The sequence below is a fragment of the Echinops telfairi genome, unplaced genomic scaffold, assembly GCF_000313985.2.
Source record: "Echinops telfairi isolate 266 unplaced genomic scaffold, ASM31398v2 ScPeMD7_7416;HRSCAF=8454, whole genome shotgun sequence".
NCBI lineage: Eukaryota > Metazoa > Chordata > Mammalia > Afrosoricida > Tenrecidae > Echinops > Echinops telfairi.
In genome coordinates, this window is record NW_022111316.1 from 3332701 (window position 1) to 3358197 (window position 25497).

Genomic DNA, 25497 nt, shown 5'->3' on the forward strand with positions numbered 1-25497 from the left:
CTCAGCCAGCATCCTGGTGAGGAGCACTGGGAAGAGTCCAGACCTTGTTTAGTCCCCTTCCCAAGTCAAACCAGAAGACAGGCCCCACAGCTAAACCTACCCTCCAGAGGAACAGGAGACTGGGGCCGAATTCCAAAATTCCAGCATCCCAGGCAGCCGCTCAACTGCGAAGGTAGGAGTCTGGGGCCCTGGTGACACCAGGGGGTGTCTCCCTTAGAAGTCCCACACTTTCAGGAGCAGCTTTCCTGGTCAGGGAACCAAAATGTTACGGGTTCAAATAAGTGACAGCCACTATGATGTCTTGACATTTAGAAGAATCTTTATTCAGCTAGCTGGGCTAGCGAGAAATTAAAGATGTTTCCTTCATCGCAGCCCTGAGCGAACTTCTCAAGTTCACTCTTTAAGCTTCATCTTTAAGGCCGAAAAGCTCACTTACCACCAAGCATGAACAGAAGCACAAAGCAAATTGAATGGATCAATTGTCACTTCACGAAGAGTGAGCATGCATTACAAGGTACATTCCTTATCATAAAAGAAACTATACCAAAATTGACTATAACATCTTGGTTATCATGACATTAACTACATCATTTATATTACAACATCAAAAGAAACATTGTTGACAAATAATCAAACCAAATGATATATTGAAGAATAGTTGAAACTAATTGTAGTGTCCAGAACCTGGGAACATGGAGTACATTCTAAAATTAATCATCAGCAGACTTTCCCTTCAGGGGAGGGAGAACGGGCAGGTCAGCTTTCTGAGATGAGAGGGAGGAATGGGCAAGTCACTTAGTAGCTAACAAAAATGGAGTTTCTTGTGCTAGTCTGCCTCACCTATAGCACAGAGTAGAAGTGCCCTCTTGGGTTTCCAAGACTTTTTATTATTATGGGAGCTGGCAGCCCCATCTTTCTCCAAGCAACTGGGGAATTAGAACAGAGGGCATTGTGGGTAATAGTGTGCCACTAGGTTCTCTTAACACCCTGTATTTCTCCTTCATATGACTTGGCTCAACTGTAAATAGTTGGCCAGTTTATTGTACAAGACCTCAAAGTGTCAAAAAGCAAAGATGTTACTTTGAGGACTAAGGTGAATCTGATGGTATTTTCAATGGTCTTATATACGTATAAAACCTGGGCAATGACTAAGGAAGATGGAAGAAGAACGGATGCCTTTAAATTAAGATGTTGGCAAAGAATAGTGAATAAACAGTTGTATGAGCCCCTAATAAAAAGTTAAAAAAGAGGAAAAAAAAGAATAGTGAATATACTGTGGACTGCCAGATTTTTTGTCTTAATCAAGGATTTTTTTTAACTTCCCTTGTATGCAGAAGCATCCGCTGTCAAACCTTTATTCATTTGGCCAGTCCTATTTGCCTTCTCGTACCTGATCACCTGGCTTATTTATCTATGTATACACCTTTATTTGATTGTTATGACTGTGATTGTAGGATTGTGGAGGCCCAGTAACTTCTTCCAGGTGTGGTTTGGTTCTGTTTATCCTACTTTGGCTTCACTGAGTTTATTCTAAAAGGGGGAAACTATCAAATCTTTCGTCTCAGCAAACAGATGGCTTTCTTCACTTAGATGTTAGGGGGAGAAAAGTTCTAGCTTTCTTCATAAAATCTGAACAGCTACTCTAGATTGTTTCTGGTGCAAGGAGCTGGGGAAGGGGAGGAGAGGAACGGGGCATTACTACCAGAGTCCTCTCCACCTCCCAGCTCCTGGCCAGCTGGTTTCACAACGCGGAGTTGCTGAGTAACGAACAGCAGGCTTTTTCACCGTTCCAGACAGATTCGCTGTTGGCACACGGTGAGTTTCTCAATATGACAGAGAAACTTCCTGAATGGGATAGAAGAAGGGGAGCTTAATCCTACAATCAGTTGGCTGAGATTTGTACCAGTTTGGTACAGGAATCCTTTTGAGGACTTCCTCAAGTTCGGGAGAATATAGGCCAAAGCACACCCAGCCAAGAGCTCTGTGTGCCACGAGGTCAGAGAGAAACGTCGTCTGGGTTAGTCTGCTGCCTCTTGTCTTTTCTTGGGGACCTCTGCAGAAACTGATCAGAGGACGTCTTTGCAGGTGAGGGGGGAAAGCTCACAAAGCAGCGTCGTGCTAAGACTTTCTTCTCCTTTTCCTTCCATACTGAGGCAGTTTAATCAGAATGCTCTTGTTGGGTGCAAATGAGAAATGTCTGAGTGAATTTGTGCCGAGAATCCTGTTTGGGGAAAGGAAAACTGGTCAAATGGAGAAATCGGAACTTGGCATCTTCTGTGTTCAGGTTATAGGCTCCATCTGTATGTAAGATATTATTGATTAAATAAAGAAACGTAGTTTGTTGATTTTAATTGAATACATAAGTAATGGAGAGGCTTGGGGGGTCACTGGTGGTAGGCAGGTAAGAGAAAAATCTAATAGTCTCTGGAAGGGAGTATCATCTTTCAGGTGGCATTTATTTAGCACTTAATGTATAGATGTACCACACAAGCACCATCTTATTTCATTCTCCAGTAACATTCTAAGGTAGGCAGTTTTGTCCTTATATAATAATGACCAGGGAAATTATGTGCCCTGCTTAGAGTCAGAAAAGAAAGAGCTTCTCGTAGAGGAACTGAGATTAATTATTCAATTTAAACTATGTAACAAGAACTTTAGTTTTAAATATCACAACTCTAATGCTGCTATATTCTTTTGAAATTTTACCTTTGTCCTTTATATATGCTGTTCAAATATGTGCACAAAAAATCCCGGCTTGACCTCTAATATTTTTAATGTTTTCATGTTCTGTCTTTTGTAATACTCTCTCACATATTAACATTGCCTTCATGTTAATAGAACTTAAAGTAGTAGAATAACTATGGGTCCTTATCTCTGTCAATTATCTTCATTGAGAGATACTCAGATTGTGTCCAGTGCTTCCCTATCAACTAACGTTGCTATAAACTTTTAAACACAAGATATTTTCCTCACATATTTTCTTTAAATAAATAACAAATACTGGAATGTCAATGGTTTCTAATTGTGCTTCCGAAGGTTTTGCCCTTTTCAAATGCTGACAGCTCCAAAAGTGTCGGCTCCCTTGAGTGTGTTTGTAGCCAACTTCATTGGTCATTGCTGTCATGTGCCTCTAAATCAATCTCAACCCCTAGCAACCCCCTATGACAGATTAGAACTGTCCCTTAGGGTTTCCTAGGCTGAAATCTTTATGGGAGTCAATAGTCAGGTCTTTCTCCGACAGCGTGGCTGAGTGGGTTCCAACCAGCAATCTTTTGGTTAACAATTGCCTGCTTGCCCACGAAGTCACCAAGTCTTCTTCGACTGCATTTCCCCCTACCGTGGAGTCCGTGCTGGCTCCATGTTGGCTCATAGCTACCCTCTGGGTTTCCAAGACTCCAGTGTTGTAGGGAGTAGAAAGCCCAGGCTTTCTCCCTCAGGGCTGCTAGTGGATTTGAACCAGGCAGATCACAGCCCAACGCATCACCACTACACCACCAGGGCTCCATTCAACTGCATTTTGTGAGCATCAAATTTCTATTCTTCCCTGTGTGTGCAAGTGTCTATGTGAAGAAGGTTCCCCAAATGCACAGCCTTTTTTTCCTTAGCAATACATTAATAGTAAATTCTCAGTGACCTGGCATCAAGTTTCACTTTGTCCTTGTAACCTTCTTGTGAGCTGTCTCTATCTAGAATGCCCATTTAGCCTTCAGAAATGTTCTGCATATTTTACCTGAATACCTTCATGAATCATGGAGTAGCTGCTTCGGTTCTCAGCTGGTTTTTATTCAAAGAAAGTATCTGGTACTAATACCCACGCCCAACACACAGATAACGTGTATGCTGTTCTTGTTCAATTAATTTAAGTACAAAAAGCAACAAACCATTTTTATGTAAACGGTATTTCTGGAAAGAGACATCTGTGCTTTCTGCCAATCTTTTCTGAGGATTGATGAGGGGGGTTAGTAAACGAGGGATTGTGATGAAGGGCGGGTCATTATCTAGAACTGGAGTGTGTCTCTCTGGCCTGCAGCTGCCCTCATCCCTTCGTGTTTCTTGGTTCTGTTTCTAGGTTAAGATGTCTGCCAACATCCTCCACTTGCGGAGCTCACAGATGCTGCAGCTATTAGAGAAATCATTGAGGAAGAGCCTCCCTGAGTCCCTAAAGGTGAGAATGGAAAATCTGAAGGAAAGATGGGAATAGTAATTTCTGGTGGGAGTGGAAGGAGCCCTGGTGGCATAGTGGGTTATGTGTTTGATTGTCTGCTCCCATAGAGATGTATAGTCCTAGCATCCAGAAGAGGAGTTCTATGTCCTATAGGGACATGAGTTGGAACGGACTACGGCAGTGGATTTGGTTAGAGTTGGGAGAAGTGAGAACAAGAAAGGTCATCTGTGCAGTGACAAGCACTCGCTCATGCTGCATTTCATTTAGGCCACACCATTTCTCTGTAAAACATCGACCTGCCTGGGGTGTAGAAGAGAAAATTGAGGCTCAATTACAAATCTTAATCAAGATCCTATATTTACCACCAAAATAAAGCAGCAAGCCCTTTGTCACTGAATCATTTCTGACTCATGCAAACCCTATGTCAGAGTTTCTGAGGCTCCGCATCTTTACAGGAGCAAAGAGACTCATCTTTATCCCAAAGAGAGACTGGGGAGTTTGAGCCACCAACGTGTGGTGAGCAGCCTGATGCTGAAACCACAGTGCCACCGGGATCACTAATTGTTGCTGTGTGGTGCCAGCAAGTTCATTCCAGCCTTATGTACAACAGAAGGCAATGTGGCCAGGTCCTGTGCCACCCCCACAATTAATGATGTTTGAACCCAATATTGCAGCCACTGTTTCAGTCCATTTTGTCGAAAACCTTTCTCTGTTTAACTGCCCCGCTCTTTTACCAACATGATATCCTTCTCCAGGGAGTGGTCTCTTCTGATTATGGCTGAAGTACGTGAGACCAGTTCTCACCATCCTCACTTCTAGGGAGCCTTCTGGCTGTACTTCTTCCAAGACAAATTTGTTCTTTCGGATCCATGGTACTATCAATATTCTTCGCCAAAGATCACACATAATGACTGATCATGCTGTGATTTGAAACCTTTCATGCTCTTTGAGAAATTCTGCTGACTCAACCCATTCACTTGCTCCCTTCCAAGAAATGGCATAAGAGCAATAGATGTTTTCTCGGAATTACAAGGTTGACTAAAACTCGCACGTTCATGTTTAATTCATTCTCTCTAAACAGTCATCATGATTCTTCTCTGAAATTGATAACGGGGGCCAGCTTCTATATCTTGACAAACCTCAAAGGATTATATGGTTCTTTGGCTTGTTTTCAGAGAGAACGTTTAGAAATGGATTAATGATCTTGTACTATAGAGTACTAGGAATCCTGGAAGTATGTGATGGAATACAAGCTTCAAGGTCAGCAGTTTGGAATCACCAGCCTCTCCTTGGGAGCAAAATCAGACTTTCTCCTCCTGGAAAGAGTCAGAGCCTCAGAAACTCACAGGGGCAGTTCTACTGTCTTAGAGGGTTCCTTAACGGACTTGATGGCAGAGAGTGTGGTTTGGGGTTTCACAATAGAGTATTTTTACAGTATTCTAAGTTTCAAATAATGCTACCAGGGATAAAAAAAAAAAGCCATAGCCATATGATAATTTATCAATTAGTCAAGAAGGCATAAAAATGCTGAAAGCACATTACTTATCAACAGAGCTTCAAATGCATTAGGATAAAATGGAAAGAATAAATAGGCATACCCACAAATATAATTAAACACTTTAACACTCTTCTTTTAATGCTTTTTTTTTTTACTTAAGATTTTATTCTTTACAGTGAAGGTTTTTACACTAGGCTAGATTCCGATTCAGCAATTTCTACACAAATTGTTCAGTGATACTGGTTATGTTTTCTACGTTGTTTTCATTCTGGTTGCTCCATTTTCATCCATCTAGTTTCCCTGGTCTCTTACATGCTCACAGAGGTGTAATTGTCTTACATAGGTGAGGTTTTTTATTTTTTATTTTCTCAATTTTAGTGACATATAATTCACATGTCATACAGTTCAATAATTTAAATATATTAAAGAGAGATCTGAAATTGTCACCACAATCAATTTTTGAACATTTTTTTCTTTCTTGTACTCACTGCTATTAGTTCCTATTCCCCCACCACACCTCCCCTGTCTTAATCCCAAGAAGCTATTAATCCAGTTACTGTCTCTATGGATTTACCCATCCTAGATTTCATGTAGAGAAACATATAACAAAAAGCAGAAAGCAAAAAATTATAACCAGGAAATAAAACATAGAAAAGTATAAATTGAAAAGATAATAGAAAACAATAAAAATTAGAAAATATTTTAAATGGATCAAAAGGAAGAACAAATGATAAGGTGTTAAATTGTATTTCTGCAACAGTCCACTTTCCAAAGCACTATGTCTGATAGTAAAGCTATCCACATCCCTAAACAAAACTATCAACCAACTGGGCCTATGGGCCAAAAAAAAAAAATATCCATCTCCCCCAAAAGAGAAGAAAGGATAAGGACCATTTACCCAAATAGACCAGATTTAAGAATTTTCAAATGCTCTAAAATCATACCATATATTTTCTAGAACCATAATGGCATTCAACTTATATAAAATCTAAAGATCTGGAAAATCTCAAAATATTTAGTGACCATACAACATGCTGCTGCTGCTGTTGTTATTGTTAGGTGCCAGCGACTCAGAGCTGACTCATAGCAACCCTATGTAAACAGGAGGCAACACAGCCAGGTCCCGTGCCTTTCCCACAATTGTTCTGAGGCTTGAGGCCCTCAGTGGATCCACGGTTGCAATCCATCTTGTCAAAGAGCTTCCATTTGTGTGCTGCCCCTCTACTCGACCAAGCGTGAAGCCCTTCTCCAGGGACTGGATTCCTCACATGTCCGAAGTATGTCAGATGACGTCTCGCCATCTTTGCTTCGAAGGAGCATGCTGCCTGTACTTCTTCCAAGACAGATTTGGTTTTTCTTTAAGCAGTCCAGGGTACTTTCAGTAGTCTTCCCCAGCACCATCATCCAAATACATCAATGCTTCTCCAGTGTACCTTAATCAATGCCCAGCTTTCACATGCCTGAGTGTTGCTGGAGGTGCCCTGGGGTCGGCCCTACGCCCAACAGAGTGAAACCCTGCGTGGTCCCGCAGCATCCTCACCGTCGGTCCTCTGCCTGAGTCCATGGCTGCAGCCACGGTGTCAGTCCACCTCCGTGAGGCTCTTCCCCTTTTTTGCTGCCCCTCCACTTTACCACATGTGATGTCTTTCACCTGGTTATCTCCAGACAATGTGTCCAAAGTCTGTAAGACAAAGTCTTGCTGTCCTCGCCTCTAAGGAGCACTCTGGCCATACTTTTTTCAGGACAGCCTGGTTTGTCCTTTTAGCCGTCAGTGGTCATTTCAATATTCTTCTCCAGCACCACGGTTCAAGTGCATCAATTCCTCTTCAGTCTTCCTTGTTCATTGTCCAACTTCCCCAGGTGCATGACTCTTGAAAATACCGTGACTTGGGTCAGGTGCACCTTAGTCCTCCATGTAATATTCTTGCTTTTCAACACTTTAAAAGAGGTCTTGTGCAGCAGGTTGACCCAATGCAATGCATCAGTTGATCTCTTAACTGCTGCTTTTATGAGCTTTGATTCCATTAATCCAAGTAAGACGAAATGCCTGACACCTTCAGTCTTTTCTTTTTATCATTGTACAATATACTTTCAAATGTTTCATGTGTCAGAGTAACAAGTGAAATAGGAAATTAGCATAACTCAATAAATCAAAGTGTGTGGTACAGCTAAAGGAATCAATGGAAATTTTACACCATTAAATGCTTACTCTAAGCAAGAACCATCGCAAACCAGTGATTTAAGTTTCAACACTAGGATATCAGCAACGAGGAGGAAATGAACCCTAAAGCAAGTAGAAATAAATAAATAAATTATAAAAGATAATAGTAGGAGTCAATGGAGTTAAAAGAAGAAAAACAGTAAAAATCAGCTAATCCAAAATTTTTCCTGTGTGGGCTCAGGAAAGCATTACTCTTTCCTCATTGATATATGAGAAGGTTCACAGATTATGGTCAAGTAGGGAAACTCCAAGCCTTGAAATTCTGATTATTTTGGAGTTCCTTTACATAGGCATGACTGATTGGTTGACCGTGCAACTAATATCAATCTCCAAGTTATCTGATATCTATGACTCAAATCCTTCACCCTAAATTGCCTTGTTTCTTTCTGGTATAGACAGTCCCTACCCTAAACCATGTTAGACTATGCAATGTTGTCTAACGCAAAAAGACACGTTCCTATCAGTACTAAGGGTTGCAATATTATCTCCCAGATGCCAAGAGCAAAGCCCAGGCCTCCTTTAACTCACTGCCATGGGATCAATGCTGACTCATAGTGAGTCCCTGTGGGATTCCAAGACTAACTGTTTCCTGAAGTAGAAAGCCCAGTCTTTCCCCTGCAGACCTGCTGGTGGTTTTGAACTGCCTGCCAGGCCGATGGCAGCCCAATGCATAACCACTACACCGCCAAGCCTTTTTGGGGGCAGGGATGGCAAAACTTCATCTCCCCTACTTTGGATGTGTTATCAGGAAGACCAGATCATGAAAAAGGAGCCCTGGCAATGAAGTGGCTGCTAACTTCAAGGTCAGCCGTTTGAAACCACTAGCTGCTCTGTGGGAGAAAGACAGGGCTTTCTACTCCCATAAAGAGTTATACTCTCAGAAACTCAAGGGGGGAGTTCTACCCTGTCCTATAGGGTCTATATGAGTTGACATTGAATTGATGGCAGTGAGAGACTTGGGAAAGTGGAAGGTGAGCCAAAAAGAGGAAGCCTATCAAGTGGATGACTGACACTTTGATTGCAATAATGGGTTTGAAAATAATGATTGTAAGATGGCCCAGGACCAGACAATATTTAGTTCTGTTGTACAGACAGCACTTAACAACAACAACAACAACAATAACAATGAATTTCTTATTACACAAAATCCTTCTGTATAATCAGTGTTATTTAATCATTACACATTGTGTAGGTTTATGTTAATTAAAATTTTAACATGCCTTAAACATAGTATGTTTGGGGAAAACATGTTAAAATAGTATAACCCACTCTCATTATTGAGTCTATTTTGACTCAGAGACCCTAGAGGGTAGAATAAACAGTTCTGTAGGGGTTTCAAGACTGTAAATCTAAGGAAGCAGATTGCTTCATCTGTCTTCCAAGGAGCAGCTGGTGAGGTTTGGAAGACAGTCGAGAGGTGCCAGAAACCAAATCAGGCGAATTAGAACAAACAGGCTTTATTGGGGAGAAAAACCCAGCCTGGGCGAAGTCCCACAGTCCACAGTGTCTGGGCCGGAGGAGTCCCGCCCCAGGCTACAGGGGTGGTACCTATATGGCCAGGGAACATGTGACTGGGCTGTCTTGAGTCCATATAAGATAAAGTAGTCAGGGATTGGGAGATACAGGTATGTCCGGGTTTCTGGAATGTAAGGTGTCTCCTTGGTTCCCGGGGTATTCGTGCTGGGTGCAGAGCGGTGGGCCGAGAACAAAGCGGGCACTGAGCCAAACGGATTCTGCCGGGTGAGGAGCGGTGGGTCAAGAATAAAGCGGGCCTTTAGCCAGCTCTGGTCAGCTCCGCACGGGTGGGGGAGATTGAAGGTCACTTGCTGCTAGAAGCCGGCCTGGTATTGATCCAGCCCTACAAGGTTGAACCACTGACCTTTCGGTGAGCAGCTCAATGCTTACCCCACTGTTCCATGAGAGCTTCTTTAAAATAGAATCTATTGGGTAGTTTCATTATTTAAAAAATATTTGCGTTGTATACATAAATGATAAATAAGAGAAAGATACAACATTAAACCCTACAAGGTGAGAGTGAAATTTATTTACTTTTATTATCTATCTGAACATTTAGAAATACTTATGTAACATTATCATGGTTTGGCCCAAATGTCTATTTCTACGTGACGTAATAAAGTAGAACCCTGAAGACTGTTTGAATGACTTGGCTTTTAGAGTGTCTTCCCTGATTTCCTGTAAATAAGCCTTGTTCTGATCAAACACTTTTTGGGGGGTGCTGCAGGTTTACGGGACCATATTCCACATGAACCAGGGAAACCCTTTTAAACTCAAGGCGCTAGTGGACAAATGGCCAGATTATAATGCAGTGGTTGTCCGCCCGGAAGAACAGGTAAGATACTAGATGTGGAATGAATGTGCTTCCATGTTTCTATTTGCTGTGTGCCTAACTTGTACCTGCAATATGCTAGACCCAGGGGCTACAGGGATTAATTAAGGAGACAGGGAAACAAGCTTTGGTCTTCAAGAAGTTCGCTATGCTCCGGGAAATAAGTCAAATACAAAAGGACAAATAGGGTATGAAAAAAATATTATTAAAAGGCAGGAAGATATTTTCACACCAAAAGAAAAAACAACAACCATTATTTGATGGTTATCAGGTGGGGAAGGGAAAGGAAGAGAGGATAATTTACTGTCTTTTTAAAAAAATCATTTTATTGGGGGCTCATACAACTCTTATCATAATCCAGACATACATCAATTGTGTGAAGCACATTTGTACATTCGTTGCCCTCATCATTCTCAAAACATTTGCTCTCCACCTAAGCCCCTGGCATCAGCTCCTCATTTTCCCCCCTCCTTTCCCATTCCCCCCTCCCTCATGAATCCTTGATAATTTATAAATTATTATTTTGTCATATCTTGCCCTGTCTGATGTCTCCCTTCACCCACTTTTCTGTTGTCAATCCCCCAGGGAGAAGGTTATATGTAGATCCCTGTAATTGATTCCCCCTTTCTACCTCACCCTCCCTCCATCCTCCCGGTATCGCACCACTAATGTACTGTCTCGAGTGAAAGAGAAGGCAATATACAATAAGAGGAATGTAAGCAACAAAGGATGAGGGCCAAGAAATACACTAGGAGCTGTAAAGACTTAAAAGCAACAGCAATAGCTACTATTATGTATACAAGCCTGCAATAACAATAATCTGTGAGTGTATGCATAGATACATAATAAAGCTGAACAGGTGTGGGGAGGAGAATGGGATTTATGAACATATACAGATTTGACCAAAGATATTTCTATAGGTGCATTTACCTACAATGCCAATATATCCAAGAATGTAGGAGGACATACAGGAGACAAAGTTAGGAAAACTTCTTAGCAATATCTTCAGGGAATGAGACAGTGGGCCTGGGAGCTCAGGATCATAGGCCCAGGGGACATCATGTCACTTGGCATAACATAAGTCACCAAGACAATGTTCTAGAGACTGCTTTGGTGAATAGCAACTGGTGGTGGCCAACCCTGCCTTTACAGGCTCCTTAGGTGGGCTGCTGTGAGGAGGGACCTGGAATCCTCTCCAGGCAGAGGGTGGGTGCTGGCCTGACTACCTATTAGTCATTCGCTTTGCTTTCTTGTTCATTTGTTTGTGTTTAGTTTATGCTGATTCCCCCCGCCCCTGGATAAATCACCCTTTAGAAGACAGAAAAATAAAACATAAAACATTCATTTTTGAATGGAAAGATGGGAAGAGGTACATTAAAGAGCTAAAGAGCAATTGTTGGTCTATCCCATTCGGGAGCAAAGAAGAGTGCAAGCAATGGAGGACACGTGGAAACAACTAGACTAATGGAGCACATGAACATCAGCGTCTAAGGTCCTGGGGCCAGAACTAGAAGATCGCTAGCTACTGCAATCACCTGCTCTGGAAGGGATCACGTTAGGCGGTTGTGGATATCCTGGGAGAAACATGGGGAACAAACCCCATAATCATAAAAGTTACAGGGCTTTGGGGTTAGACTGAGACTGTGGAACCCCCAGACTATAATTCTTGGTCACCCTTCAGTTCTGAAATGGAAATTATCCCATGATTCCATTTTACCCCAACTATAGCCAAGTCAATAAACTGAATCATAACTTTAGAGGGTAACACACTCGTCTGAATCACCAACCATTTGAGACCAAAAGGACAGCATTTGCCAAATGATAAAGTTCAGAAGGCAGGAATGGGTAGAAAAGTAGGAAAAGAAATGGGAAACAGAGCGAGGAAATGAGAGCAGTGGGGATTTCAATCAATGATTTGAAACAAAATGTGCATGAACTAACAATTGGAAAACTGATATGTCCTGTAAACCTTGGACCAAGTCACAGTGTTAAAGTTTTTTAAAAGTTCGCAGCCTAAAGAAAATAGGCAAATAAGTTACAGCATGCTGTGAGATATGCAGAACAGAAAATGTGAGCGATAAGAATTAGCCCAGGCGAAAGCTGATGAAAAGTGCACGTGATGAAGGTTACATGAGAGGATTAGACAAATTTTGGTGGAAATATCAGACTTTGGTTCTATAGTTAAATATGCTTTGGTCAGACTGAAAAGGAAAAGAGTATTTTAACAAGAGAATGTAAAGAGAGCAGTTATTGCTGAAGGTATGAGTACAATAGAAAAATAATGTGAAGAAATCAGATGGTGCCTGGTTATGAGAAAAAAATAAGTCTGGGAGTTTAAAGATTTGTCTTAAAATAAGCAACTATCTAAGCGAAGTGTAAGCTGGGTCCACACAGAAGGAGCACACCAGCCCATATGATTATAAATAATACAACCTAAGATCAGAGGAGAGGATTGTATTAGAGCTTAAAATCTGAGCCCCCGGTTTGCAGAAGGCTATGCATAACAAAAGAAAGCCCAATTCCATTGTGGGCTCCCCTCAGGGATTAAGTCTCTATTGAATTCTTTCAGACCCTTGACCAGATGTGAATATCTTGTCCTCAAACCAAGTGCATTGCAAAGTGGATTACTGAAGATTTAGGTTAAAATTTAACATATTATCATCTGTTTTCCCTTTTGACCCATTTTAAGTTGTTTTAGTTTCTATTATCTTTTACTTTCTCTTGGATTGAGGTTTACCTGTGTTTTATTTTATTGTTGTTGGGGTGGGGGCTTTTGTATGATTTTTTTTATATGGAATCCAGGATAGATAAATCTATAGTGCTAGTAATTAGATTAATAGTTCCATAGAGTTAAGGCAGGGAGCTTGAGGAGTAATAGAGAGTTAATAATAATGAGTACAAAAATGAAAAGAAAAATCGAAAATTCTTTTTAGTATATTTAACCATTAAATTATAGGTACATGAATTAAATGTCAATAAAACTATTAAATATTTATACATACATGTATTAAAAAAGCAATTATCTGAAGGTGTGAAACAGTCCACTGAGTTAGGATGACTATGAAGAACAGAATGATGAAGTTAGAATTTCTATATGCATTTTAGACTAATATCCAGAGTGATAAAACGAAATTGCTTCTTGTGCCTGACCATATTGTGCACTTGCGAAGCACAGAAATTACCGTGATGGTGTTGATCCGCAAGAAACTCTGCCTTGGGAGGCACAGAGATAAGCAGACTAAGCACATATGGAGGGAAAGCGTGCAAGGACCTAAGAACATACAAGATTCAGAAAGGTCACTGCCAAGGAAATACGCAAACACACAGACTTTGGAAGATGCAGAGAAAAAATACCCAAAAGTTTTCCCGGTAGATGTTTCACCAAAACTGGAATTCGATGATAAATTGACTTTGAAAAGGCTTACAATGGAATTAAGGCTTAAAAAGGCTAAGGAAGTACATCCTTAGCCGAGGAAATAACACACACAAAATGCCTAAAAGTGTGAAACAGTATTAAATAAAAGGTAAAGTGCAACCCACAATGCTTGCTTTGTATTTGGGGCATATGTTCAGGACCAAGATTTTTTAAATCACCTAAATTATATTGGAAATACAAGATGTAAAGTAAAAATCTATACATGCTAATATGTATAGTACCTTTTTGATATGTTGTTAAAAGTAAATCAATATACTGCTTTTAAAGAACGAATAATAAGGATAGAGATTTTATTTACTGGTTAAAATCTAAAATTTAATTAGTTTTAAACCTAATTTTTAAAATAGAGATTATCATAGTCATTGCTGAGTTATGAGTGCATTTCTTTACTAAATTTTCTAGTTATAATATTTTTTATTGAATAGTTGCCCCATGGCGCTTTCCTTCTTCAAATAATTCTAGTTCTGGTTTGATAACTTTAAAAAGGTCCTTTGGAACAAGTCTGTCTTTTGATTTTGCTGGGAATGTGAAACGAAAAAAATCAAGAGTATATTGTCATTTTCATTTTAACACAACAAGAGTCTTCATTTCCTTCAATTTCATCACAGATGTATTAAGGTCTTACTATAAGATTACCTGTATAAATTTCAATTCATTGGTTCATAATTCATTTTTCCCAAACTCTTTGAAATAGAGTAAGATTTACTCTTGTAACCAAAATTTCCTGATCAATAATTTTCTACTATCTTTAGGATCATGGTATTAAATAAAGCTTTATTAACCAGTATGTCTTTGGTTGATCTGAAATTAAATGTAACCTATAAGTATCTTGTTCAACAAATTTTATTTATAATAAAAGATCAGCTGAAGCCCTGCCTTAATCCTACGCAGTCGAAAAGATAGACATAGTGAGAATATAGCAAAAAAACCAAATTTAGTATATAAAATAGGACTGTATAATTGAATACTAAACACTAGCATTGCAATCATTGGGTATAAACAAATTTATTTATTTCCCTTTGTCCGACAAAACAGGAAATGACAGATAACTCTGATCACTACACCAACACTTACCAAATCTATTCTAAGGATCCCAAGAACTGCCAAGAATTCCTTGGCATCTCAGAAGTCATCAACTGGAAACAGCATTTGCAGATCCAAAGTAAGGCGATTGAGATGTGTGTTGGCTGCTGGGCCCTCGTATTTGCCTCTGTAGGGGTCACTTTTAACCCAAGCACCTTTCCCTAAAACAGTGGTTCTCAACCTTCCTCATGCTGCGACCTTTTAATACAGTTTCTCACGTGGTGGTGACCCCCAACCATAAAATTATTTTTGTTGCTACTTCATCACTGTCATTGTGCTACTGTTATGAAGCGGGAGACCCCTGTGAAAGGGTCACTCGACCCCCAAAGAGGTTCCGACCCACAGGTTGAGAACCGCTGCCCTAAGAGGTTTTCCTCCTTCACCAAATCCTCGACTCAGCCTGATATCCATTTCTTGTATCAGCCGTCACTGCCTCCTCAGAGGATAACTTAAAGTCTGTCAATGAAGGGGTTGATAAAAGAAGCTGTGAGCTGTATGCTTTCTTGGTATTCGCGAGCTCATGAGATATATTTTACACACATATCCAAGATATCTTTGGGGGGTTGCATGTGGAAGAAGAGATTCCCTTTTGGCCGCCTGTGCCTGGAATAAAAATGTTAATGTGGCACAAAGCGTTTCCATGTCAGCAAAGATGATTGCTGGGGTTACAAACATGCCCCCCAGAGTCAGGCTCCCCAAGGTGGCCCCTTTGCCCTGCTCTTTTCTTGTGTGATCTTGAACAAGTGATTTACATGTAACTTCGTTTCCTTCTATGTAAAAGTGAGAATAATGAAAATGCTTATAATATAGGGCCCCTATAAGGATTGGTTAAAGGAGATCCTAATGGTGTATAAAGTTGGCTACTATTTTTTAAAATGTCATGTTTCTGTTGAGTTTACAACAATTTTGTCAAGCTTTCCCTTGTTATCTTGGGATTCCCAGAAAAGAAAACATGCTCAGTGTACAGTAACTCAGCCATGGTCACAAAGTTAATAGCACTTGCCGCATTGGAAGCAATATTTTGACTCCAAATTCTATACGCTTCTGTGGAACACCTTCCGGGAGCATGGATGTGGACAATCACAGCTGTCTTCACTTGAATGCTTTCTAGGTTCACAGTCCAGTCTGGATGAAGTGATACAAAATCTTGCATCCACTAAATCGGTTAAGGTCAAGAGAACACAATGCATTCTTTATATGATGCCTGAAACCGTGAAGACCTTGGTTCCCTCCCTGCTACAGGCAAAAAACTTATCTCCTGAGACGAGAAGACCCAAACCCATGTGAGTATGATCAAAGCCACGCAGATCTCTCACGAAACATGCAGTCTCTCCACTTCTCACCCAGCCTTGACTGGTCTCCCTACAATTCGTTTTCTGCATAGGAACCGGGGTGGTCTTTTTACTGCCTGATGCATATTTTGTTGTTTACCTGCTTATAAAACTCCAGTGCCTCTCGACTCACCTTCAGTAAAATCCAGACACCTTTAGGTGCTTTGAGAGCCCATCAGGACTAGAGAGCCAGCACCACTTGGATCTCCTCTAATCTGCCTTTCTCACTTCCCCCGAAGGCTCTGGTCTGCTTTCTGTTACTAGATGCCCATTGAACTCCATCATGCCTTCGGGCTTTCAAACAGCCTTTGCTCTCCTGGCTATCATGCCTTATCACTGATAAAAACTCAATGGACCCTTACTGTTCAGACTTTCCGAGATCATTCTTCAAAACATCTTCTTAAAGCACACTATGTGAAGTTACCTCTTTCCAGAACTCTTGATTACATGACCCACTTTGACTTCCTTTATGACATTTATCATTATCAGACACCAACTATTTCTATATTTATCTACTTCTGTGCTGTTTGAAATCTTCTCCATGATATTACAAACCCATGGGAGGAGAAAACGTCTACTTGTTGATATATCCTCAATATACTCATCTATTGATATATGCTCAATAGCTAGAATAGTGTGTCCAGCACATAGCAAATGTTTAATGAGGTTGTGCTGAATAAATTCACTTCACAGAACAAAAGGTTTCCAACTGAGATTTTAATTCACTTATACGTATCCCAATGCTCTTAATTGACTTCCAGCCTAAAGCTTCATACAACTAAGAGTTGGTGGTGGCATTGGATTTAGATATGCTCAATCCCAGGGCCCTCCCATAGATATGCTTGGAAGAGCTTTATTCACTTATATATTTGCAGCATGAACAGCAGTATGCAGCTATAATCTCATTAGGTTCTTCTGTTCACCTGTAAAATAGGGTAAAAGCATTATTCCCATTATCCTGGCATAAAGGAGGTTCAGGTGATAAAGCAGCTCCTTCAAGTTCAGGTGGAGGGGTATTCGCATAAATGGAGTTTAAGTCTAGATCATTGCTTCCCAAAGTAGGTGATGCCTTCCCTTGGTGGAACTGCAATGATCCAGAGTGGAAGCAAACTAATATAGGAAGAAAGTTTTTAGTTGCCAAGGGCACAGTGACTAATTTTTTCTCCCCCTGAAAATGGGGAAGTAGGCCAAATTAATTTGGGAACCCAAAAAGTATTAGCCAAAGTCAAGGCTGCAGGAACTGATGTAATAACAACTGAAATGGTTACAACACACTAATGATGCACTGGAAGCACTCACTTGTCTCTGCCAGGAAATTTGGAAAACAGCTATTGGTCAACTAATTGGGGAAGATCCATATATGTGCCCATTCCAAAGAAAGGTGACCCAAGTTTGAGAATGCTGTAACTATGGATCAAGGTAATTGATGGAGCATCCAAGTAAAATCTTGCTGAAGATCACCCAACAGTAGTTGCAGCCATATATTAACAGGGAACTTGAGGTTCAGGCCGGATTCAGAAGAGGATGTGGAACAAGGGATAGATGCTAGATGGATCTTGACTCAAAGTAGAGAATACCACAAAGATATTTTATTGATTATGCCAAAGCATTTGACTGTACGGACCATCATGAACTATGGATATTCTTGACAAGAATGGGAATTCCTGACGTGGATCAAGAGGCAGTTGTGCAAACAGAACAAGGGGACGCTGCCTGGTTCAAAACCAGGAAAGGTGTGTGTCAAAGATGATAACCTCTCACCACACTTATTCAATCTGTATGCTGAGCAAATTATCAGAGAAGCTGGCTTATATGAAGAAGAATTTGGCATCAGGATTGAAGGAAGACCTATTAACAATTTGAGAGATGCAGATGACACAACCTTGCTTGCTGAAAGTGAAGAGAACTTGAAGCACTTTCTGATGAAGATGAAGGTTTGCAGTCTTTATATGGATTACAATTCAATATAAAGAAAATAAGGTTGGTGTTTTCAATGATTTTTGTCTTGCTTAGATCCACAATCAATGCTATTGGAAGCAGCAGTCAAGAAATCAAAAAACAAATTGCGTTAGGTAAATCTTCTGCACAAAACCTTTTTAGAGTTTTGAAAAGCATGGGTGTTACTTTAAAGACTAAGGCGTGCATGACCCAAGCCTGGGCATTTCCAGTTGCCTCACATGCACGTGAAAGTTGGACATTGTATAAGGAAGTCCCTAGAAGAATAGACACATTTGAATTGTGGTATTGGAGAAGAATATTGCAAGTACCATGAACTGCTAAAAGGGCAAAGCAATGTGTCTTGGAAGATGCATGCCAGCGTACTTCTTAGAGGCGAGGATGGAGAGACTTAGTCTTCCATACCGTGGACATATCCAGAGACGCCAGTCCTTGAAGAAGGACATCATGCCTGGTAAATTGGAGTGGCAGCTACAAAGAAGATGGCCCTCAATGAGATGGATTGACATAGTGGCTGCAACAATGGGCTGAGGCATAGAACAATTGTGAAGATGGCACGTGGCTTTGCAGGGTTTCGTTGTGTTGTGCATAGGGTGGCTGTGGGTCAGAACTGACTCAGTGACACTGAACAGCAGCATGTGGCTTAGGAGCCCTCGTGGTGCAATGGCTAGCTATGAGCTGCTAACTGAGAGAATGGCCGTTCTAATGTCCAAGTGGTTTCCAGGGGAAGAGACCTGGGAATCTGCTCTTGTAAAGATTGCAGCTGATGAAGCCCTATAGGGCAGTCCTGTCATATGGGACGATATGAGCCAGAATTAACTTGACAATGAAAAGGTTTTTAAAAACTCCCTGCCATCCAGTTGATGTCAACTCCTAGAAACCTTATAGGGTCAGGGTAGAACTGCCCCTGTGAGTTTTTAAGACTGTAACTTTTTATGAGAATAGAAAGGCTCATTCTTTGCCCCAGAAGAGGCTGGTGGTTTTGAACTTCTGACCTTGTAGTTAGTAGCCCAATGCATAATCACTATACCACCCAGGCAATAGACAATAAAAATCATAGTATGTGATTTGGGACGCTTGTTTGTTTTTCTGGTTGCCCACTTTCCCATCTGTAAAATAGAAATGATCACTCATGCCCTGTCTTAATTGGAGGGTCACAATTACAGAGTCCTTATTGTTTGGGCTTCCCTGGATGGTGCCAAGAGTTAAGCATTGGGCTACTAATCCAGCAGTTGGTGGTCTGTTTTATCCTCAGCGGCACATTGGAAGGGAGGGGGCAGGGAGAGAGGCTGGTGATTTACTTCTGAAATTGAAACCATTGACAACCTTGCGAAGCACAGCTCTACTTTGACACCTACGGGGTCGTGCCATGTGCTGCAGTGCATCTTATGATAAACTGATTTGGTATGGGGGGTGGGTTGTTTGGGAAGCCCTTCTCTAAGTACTTGTCCTGCAATTGCTCTTGCGTTCCCTTGTCTGTTATGGGAGATGCTGTTAATATCCTTGCTTTATGGAAAAAGAAATGGAGGCAGTGAGACATTAAGTTACCGCACGAGGTCACGCCGGTAACCAGATCATGGACTTGAGCAGTCTGTGTGCCTTTTCTGACTCTCAAGACAATTTCAGGAAAAACAAATATAATACTTCATAGTAGGCATGGCAATCTGACCTGTTCTTTTCCCTTGACTCTCCTTACAGCAATGAAGAGCTATTTAAACTCTCATCCCTGGACATCACCCACGCTGCCTTGGTGAATGAATTTTGGCATTTCGGGGGCAATGAGAGAAGCCAGAGATTCATCGAGCGCTGCATCCGGACCTTCCCCACCTTCTGTCTGCTGGGGCCTGAGGGGACCCCTGTGAGCTGGTCCTTGATGGACCAGACTGGAGAGCTGAGGATGGGAGCTACTGTGCCCCAGTACCGGGCCCAGGGCCTCATCTCCCATCTTCTCTATTCCCATGTCCAGGCTCTGAACAAACTTGGCTTCCCCATGTATAACCACACGGACAGAGCCAACAAATTTGTACAGAAAATGAGTGAAAGTCTGCAGCTTGTCCGCCTGCCCTGTGACTGGAGCCAGTGGAACTGTGTGCCTCTGTGACACTGACCCTGACACCAGTCCGTGTAAAGGGGCCTGAGGATGTGACTGGAGAGAAAGAACACATTGTAATAAGAGGCTAAGCTACTGGATATCCTTTGGTGGCAGTAATATATTCATATAATAAAATGTTTTGCTGTTGACAAATTGATTCCGACTCATAGCAGCAGAGTTATGGCTAGGAACAGCAGAAGTATGCACTGCTGAGCCCTGGGCTAGCTTCACATTTAAGAACCAAAACTGCAGTCACTGCGTTCTTGAGTGTCTTCCTCTTTTTTTGCTGACCCTCTGCTTTATCAAGAGTGACGTTTTCTTTCACGGACTGATTTCTCCTGATAATTTGTCCAAAGTATGTGAGAGGGTCTCACCATCCCCTTATCTAAGGAGCATCCTGGCTGTACTTCTTCCAAGACATTTTTTGTTATTGTTCTGGCAGAACATGATATAGCCAATATTCTTCGCCAATACCATAATTCACATGCATCTGTTCTTCCTTGGTCTTCCTTACTCGTGGTCCGACTTTCAAATGCAAATGAACCAATTGAAAATACCAAAGCTTGGATCAGGCACAATTAGTGGTTTGACATCTTCATTCTGGAACCTTTTAAAGAGGTCTTATGCAGATTTCCCTAAGACTATATGTCCTTTGATTTCTCCACTGCTGCTTCCATGATTTTAAATAATTCCATATTTTCTTGTGCTGTTTGACGGACTGCCTCCTGGTCTCTGAATAGGTAAATGTATAATCTGAATTTTAGCGGTTACCAGGGACTTAGGGAGGGAGAAAGAATAACTGAGTTTGTTTCGGGTGGTGGAAAATTTAGCAATGGATATTGGTGTTGCATGTTTGGAAGCACGAGCATTTACTAACCTAGGCAGTTGGTACACACCCAGAAGTTCCACAGAAGAAAGCTCTGGGAACCAGTTTCTATAAAAGCTACTGCCAGGAAAATTCTATGCAGCAGGTCTGCTCTGTGAAGCATGGGTTACCATGAGTCAAGATCGACTCAGCCAACAGCAAGTGGTTATTTGGCGGAAATAGTTACACAATATCATTGATATTATGGGTGTCCTGAAAGATAAACTTGAAAAGTTTTGACATGGTAAATGTTGTGTTAATAAAAATTTTCAAACGTAACTCTCCAAAAGGTTATTAGAAAGTGATGCCAATAATATACATTTCATAGCATGTGGGGTCTTAAAGTCTCGTTTCAGAACAAGCAGCCATCTGAGATGTCAGTAAGTGTGCATGGAGGAAACGCTCCAACATCAGTGTCCAAAGGATGGCAAAGCATAGAATTCAAAGCCCAAGGAGGAAGTCGTATCAGAGCCCAAATTCTGAGACTCTGGTTTGCAGAAGACTACGGATAACAGTGGGGGCCCAAGATAATTTGGGAGATCTATTCGGGAAATAAGCCTCTGGCGATTTCTCATGTACATAATGGAGGGATGAGAATAAACTGGTTACAAAACAATGAATTGGCGAGATGACTATAGGAGATCGAAATGATAAACCTGACATGAACAGTTAAAACCTTGTCAATTGATCCCCCGCTCCATTCCCACCCCACCCCCCACTTGTTGGGACTAATCAGGTCTTCAACATTTTTGTGTGTTTTTTCCTTCTGGTTTTCTTCATCTTGGGGTTTAGTGCTGATGTATTTTGTCATTGGGGATAGCCCTCTTGAATTTTTCTTGTATGTCTTTTCTGCTTTTTGATATAGAGATTTAAAACCCAGGCTTGATGAGCCTACAGAGACCGCAAACACAATCACGGTTCCTGGTGGGTGCAGTGTGGGGAGAAGGGGAGCTGATCTCAAGGAGTTTAAGAAGGAAGAGAATGTTTTGAAACTGATTGTGGTAGCAAGTGTACAATACTGCTTGATGTGATTGAACTATGGAATGATATATCTGCATTACCTCCCCCCAAAGTTAGAAAATAACATACATTTGAAAAAAGGTCATTGTGTTTTCTTCATTGATTTTAATGAATCTTTTCTTTCTCCAATAATAACAGGAAATATGTCTTATGAAGGGGCTGCTTTCCTTGTGACGCTTTCTCTGTATATAACCTGTAAAAACTTCTGGATTATTCCTTGTCAGGTACCTGAAAGTCAGTTACAACTCATTGTGACTGTACAGACAACAAAAGGATACACTGCCCACCCTCTGCCATCCTCACAATTGCTCTTGTGTTTGCACCCATGTGTTGCAGTCACCAACTCAATCCCTCTTGTTGAGGGGTTTCCTCTTTTTCACTTCCCTTCTACTGTACCGAGCATGATGTCCTTTTCCAGGCCTGAGGACATGCCCAAGGAAGCTTTGAAGGAGGAGGAAAGAAAATTTAACCATAGAATCATTCAATATTGCATCTGAAGGCTTGCATTTGTTGTTGTTCTTCCCTTCTGGTTTGCTGATCTCAATGTCTTTGCCCATTGTCTTATAGCACTTTATCTTCTCCAGCTGTTCTTTGAACTCTGTTGTTCAACTCTTTTATTTCATCGTTTCCTCCATTTGCTTTAATTACATCCACGAGCAAGTTGCAGAGTCTATGCTGATATCCACTCTGACCTTTTCTTTCTTCCCATTGTGGTAGTTACATAATTTTGTGTGAACTTGAAGATACAAAAATTAGGGGTGGAGTCTAGCCTATCAATGGTTTGGAATAAACTGCCCCACTTGCTTTGGAAATGTTATCAGAAGGGACCAATCCTTGAAAAAGGATATCACATTTAGAAAGTAGGGAGTCAATAAAAAACAATAAGCCCCTTAATGAGATGGATTGACACAGTGGCTGCAACAATAGCAACAATTGTGAAGGTCACCCAGGACTGAGAATGTTTTCTCTGTGGTTATGCATGGTGTAGCTATGGGGCAGAACTGACTGGATGATACCTAATGACAAATATATTCAAGGGTCTGCATGTAGCACAGTTGTGCTCACCTACAAACTTGACGGAGTCCTGGCGGAGCCACTGTCAGGTAAACACTGGACTGCTTAACTCTCAGATGGGATATCTGCTCCCCTGAAGGTTACAGCTTAGAAGCTGTAGGAACAGAGGGCTTTGATGTGCTATGGTTCTCTTATTAAACTGAAGTTTAATTGACTTGATGGTAGCTGGTGGTAGAGCATAGGGTTGTGAGGCCATAAATATTTTTAGGGGAGGATAAGCTCATCTTTGTCCTGAGGAGTGACTGGTGGGTTCAAACCTCTGGCCTGGTGGTAAGCAACCCACCATTTAACCCACTGCATCTCCAGGGCATGTCCTATAAAGAATACAACCAAGAACCCTACAAGACAGCTCTGTGCTGTAGCACATGAGCAGCCGTGAGTCAGAGTCAACAACACTACAACAGGGTTTGGTTTGAGTGCTGTTGAGCACAACGTGGCTGTTAAAAGCCACCCAGAATTGTGTTAGACAGGAGGACTGATAACCTGCTTCTGAAAGATCATGGCCATGAAATACTGTGAAGCACAGTTCTACCCCAAACACACGGGGCTGCCATGAGCTGGACTCAATGGTAAATGGTCTTGATTAAGAAGATCTAAAATGATAAGCAATTGATTTGGGGTATTTCATAAGGCGTTTGGGGCTGTCACAAACGATGGTGTCGTGTTATTGTAGTCTTACTTAAATTAGAAAACACCGATTAACCCAGGTGATATGGTCTCTATTCTTCAAATGGATATATTTCACGAGGAGAAGGAAAAATCAATAGATTGTTGCACTTCTCCGCCTCCTAACCAATGGCTGGAGGGTAGACAAGTCTTAACTTAGATAAAGGGAAAGATGATATACAGTAAGATGGGGGTTGGGAAAAAATGACGGAGGTAGGAAAAGACACTGCCAGGTTCCCAAGAGTTAAAGGCCACAGAAATAAATACAGTTCTATACACAATCCTGTAAGAGCTATCATCTACATCATCAATCATGTACTAACCATTATCTTTCTGCTTGCACTAACAAGCTGAGCAGGTATGAGGGGAAGCTTGAGAGTATAACCATGAATGTATATATAGGTTTGACAGATCATATTTCTATATATGTATTTGCCTTTGCTGTAAATATGTCCATGAGTGTGATGGAGCATGCAGGTGAAAAAGTTATAAAAACATTTGAGACATAACCAAACATCTTGAGGGGATGAGTCATAGTTCACAAAGACAGTGTTCTACATAAATGCAGAAGCATGGCGGGGGTGGGGGGGATGGGGAAAATAGGCTAACTGATTGGCTATGGTCTATGAGAACCCATAGTGCACCACCAGTCTACGTTATGGTCCAGCATTGAACTCAGTCCCATGGCTCAATTATCAGCCAAACAATAGACAGGTTATAAGAGGAGCAATAACAGTAGTGTGGTAGGCACACCTTAGCATGCTCAACCATTTAAAACCAAAAGAGCAGAGACGTAGACAAAGCAGAGGGTTAGGAAAGGAGGAGTGCAAACAGGAAACTCAGGGAGGAAGTGGGCGGGATGACGAGGGGAGAGCAATGTATTTGTGAAACAACATGTGCACGAATTGTTGAATGTACAACTGATGATCGGTTCTGCAAATCTTCAGCTCATTCATAATAAAAAGCTTTTTTAAAAACTATTTCAGATTAAGATGAATAAAATATGATGGCTAAATGCACTGTATGATCTGCAATTAATCCTACATAAGAAAAAAATTCTATAAGAAATGCTTGGGGATGGTCAAAAATTCCCAATATTTATGATTGGCAAAAGGTGAATATGAACTGAATATTTGCTAATATAATACATTAATTTTTAATTCTTTTCATTTCATAATAGTATTATGGTTATTTTGAGAGCATTCTTTTACATAGAATACACAGACTAAAATATTTACAGGAAAGTAAATATTTGTTATTTAGTTTCAAAAGATTTAAGAAAAACTATTTAAAATAATTGCACATGTATATAAAGCATGTATGCCTAAATGTTAGTAATGAACAAATCTACATAAAATATAGACACGTTCTCATCATCACAGTATTGTAACTTTTTGGTAGGTTGTAATTTTATTTTCTTGCATATGTCTACTTAAGAGAATGATCATAATCAATGAAGACTAAACACAACCAATTATTCTAATAGTTCCACTTTTTCTTGTCTTAATTAGCACCCTATTTATCTTTATATACAGTCTGTACATGGAATACAGTACAAGATAATTTAAATAACTTCAAGTCCCAGTAACAGGAAAATTAAAATCTGAAAACCAAGAAGCACTATATATGCAAAAACTAGACAATGACGGAATAAGTTTGCATAGCAAGACTAGGTATGTAAGGAAAACATTTTCAAAACAAGTCTAAATTGTGAACTTTGGACTATGGAATGATATGATATCT

General features: G+C 40.8%; 1 protein-coding gene across 3 annotated transcripts; it reads left to right on the top strand.

Moving 5' to 3' along the window:
• The first annotated feature begins 20 nt into the window (after window positions 1–20).
• Window positions 21–20286, top strand: LOC101658105 (glycine N-phenylacetyltransferase-like). 3 transcript variants are annotated; one of them, XM_045297059.1, is made up of 6 exons: window positions 21–172; window positions 4070–4165; window positions 10127–10234; window positions 14703–14829; window positions 15862–16033; window positions 19736–20286. In XM_045297059.1, the coding sequence occupies exons 2-6, from the start codon at window positions 4076–4078 to the stop codon at window positions 20136–20138; spliced, it is 900 nt and encodes a 299-aa protein (XP_045152994.1). In that variant the 5' UTR covers window positions 21–172; window positions 4070–4075; the 3' UTR covers window positions 20139–20286. The 3 variants fall into 3 exon arrangements, with proteins under 3 accessions (XP_045152994.1, XP_045152993.1, XP_004715052.3); XM_045297058.1 differs by lacking the exon at window positions 21–172 and adding an exon at window positions 1728–1815; XM_004714995.4 differs by lacking the exon at window positions 21–172 and adding an exon at window positions 1841–2085.
• The last annotated feature ends 5211 nt before the right edge of the window (window positions 20287–25497 follow it).

Excerpts from the sequence above, each read along its gene's own strand:
- LOC101658105 (XM_045297059.1), top strand. The coding sequence starts at position 4,076 with ATGTCTGCCAACATCCTCCACTTGCGGAGCTCACAGATGCTGCAGCTA. Across the intron at positions 14,830-15,861 it reads ACAGCATTTGCAGATCCAAA|GTTCACAGTCCAGTCTGGAT; the intron begins GTAAGGCGATTG and ends AATGCTTTCTAG. Across the intron at positions 16,034-19,735 it reads ACGAGAAGACCCAAACCCAT|CAATGAAGAGCTATTTAAAC; the intron begins GTGAGTATGATC and ends CTCTCCTTACAG.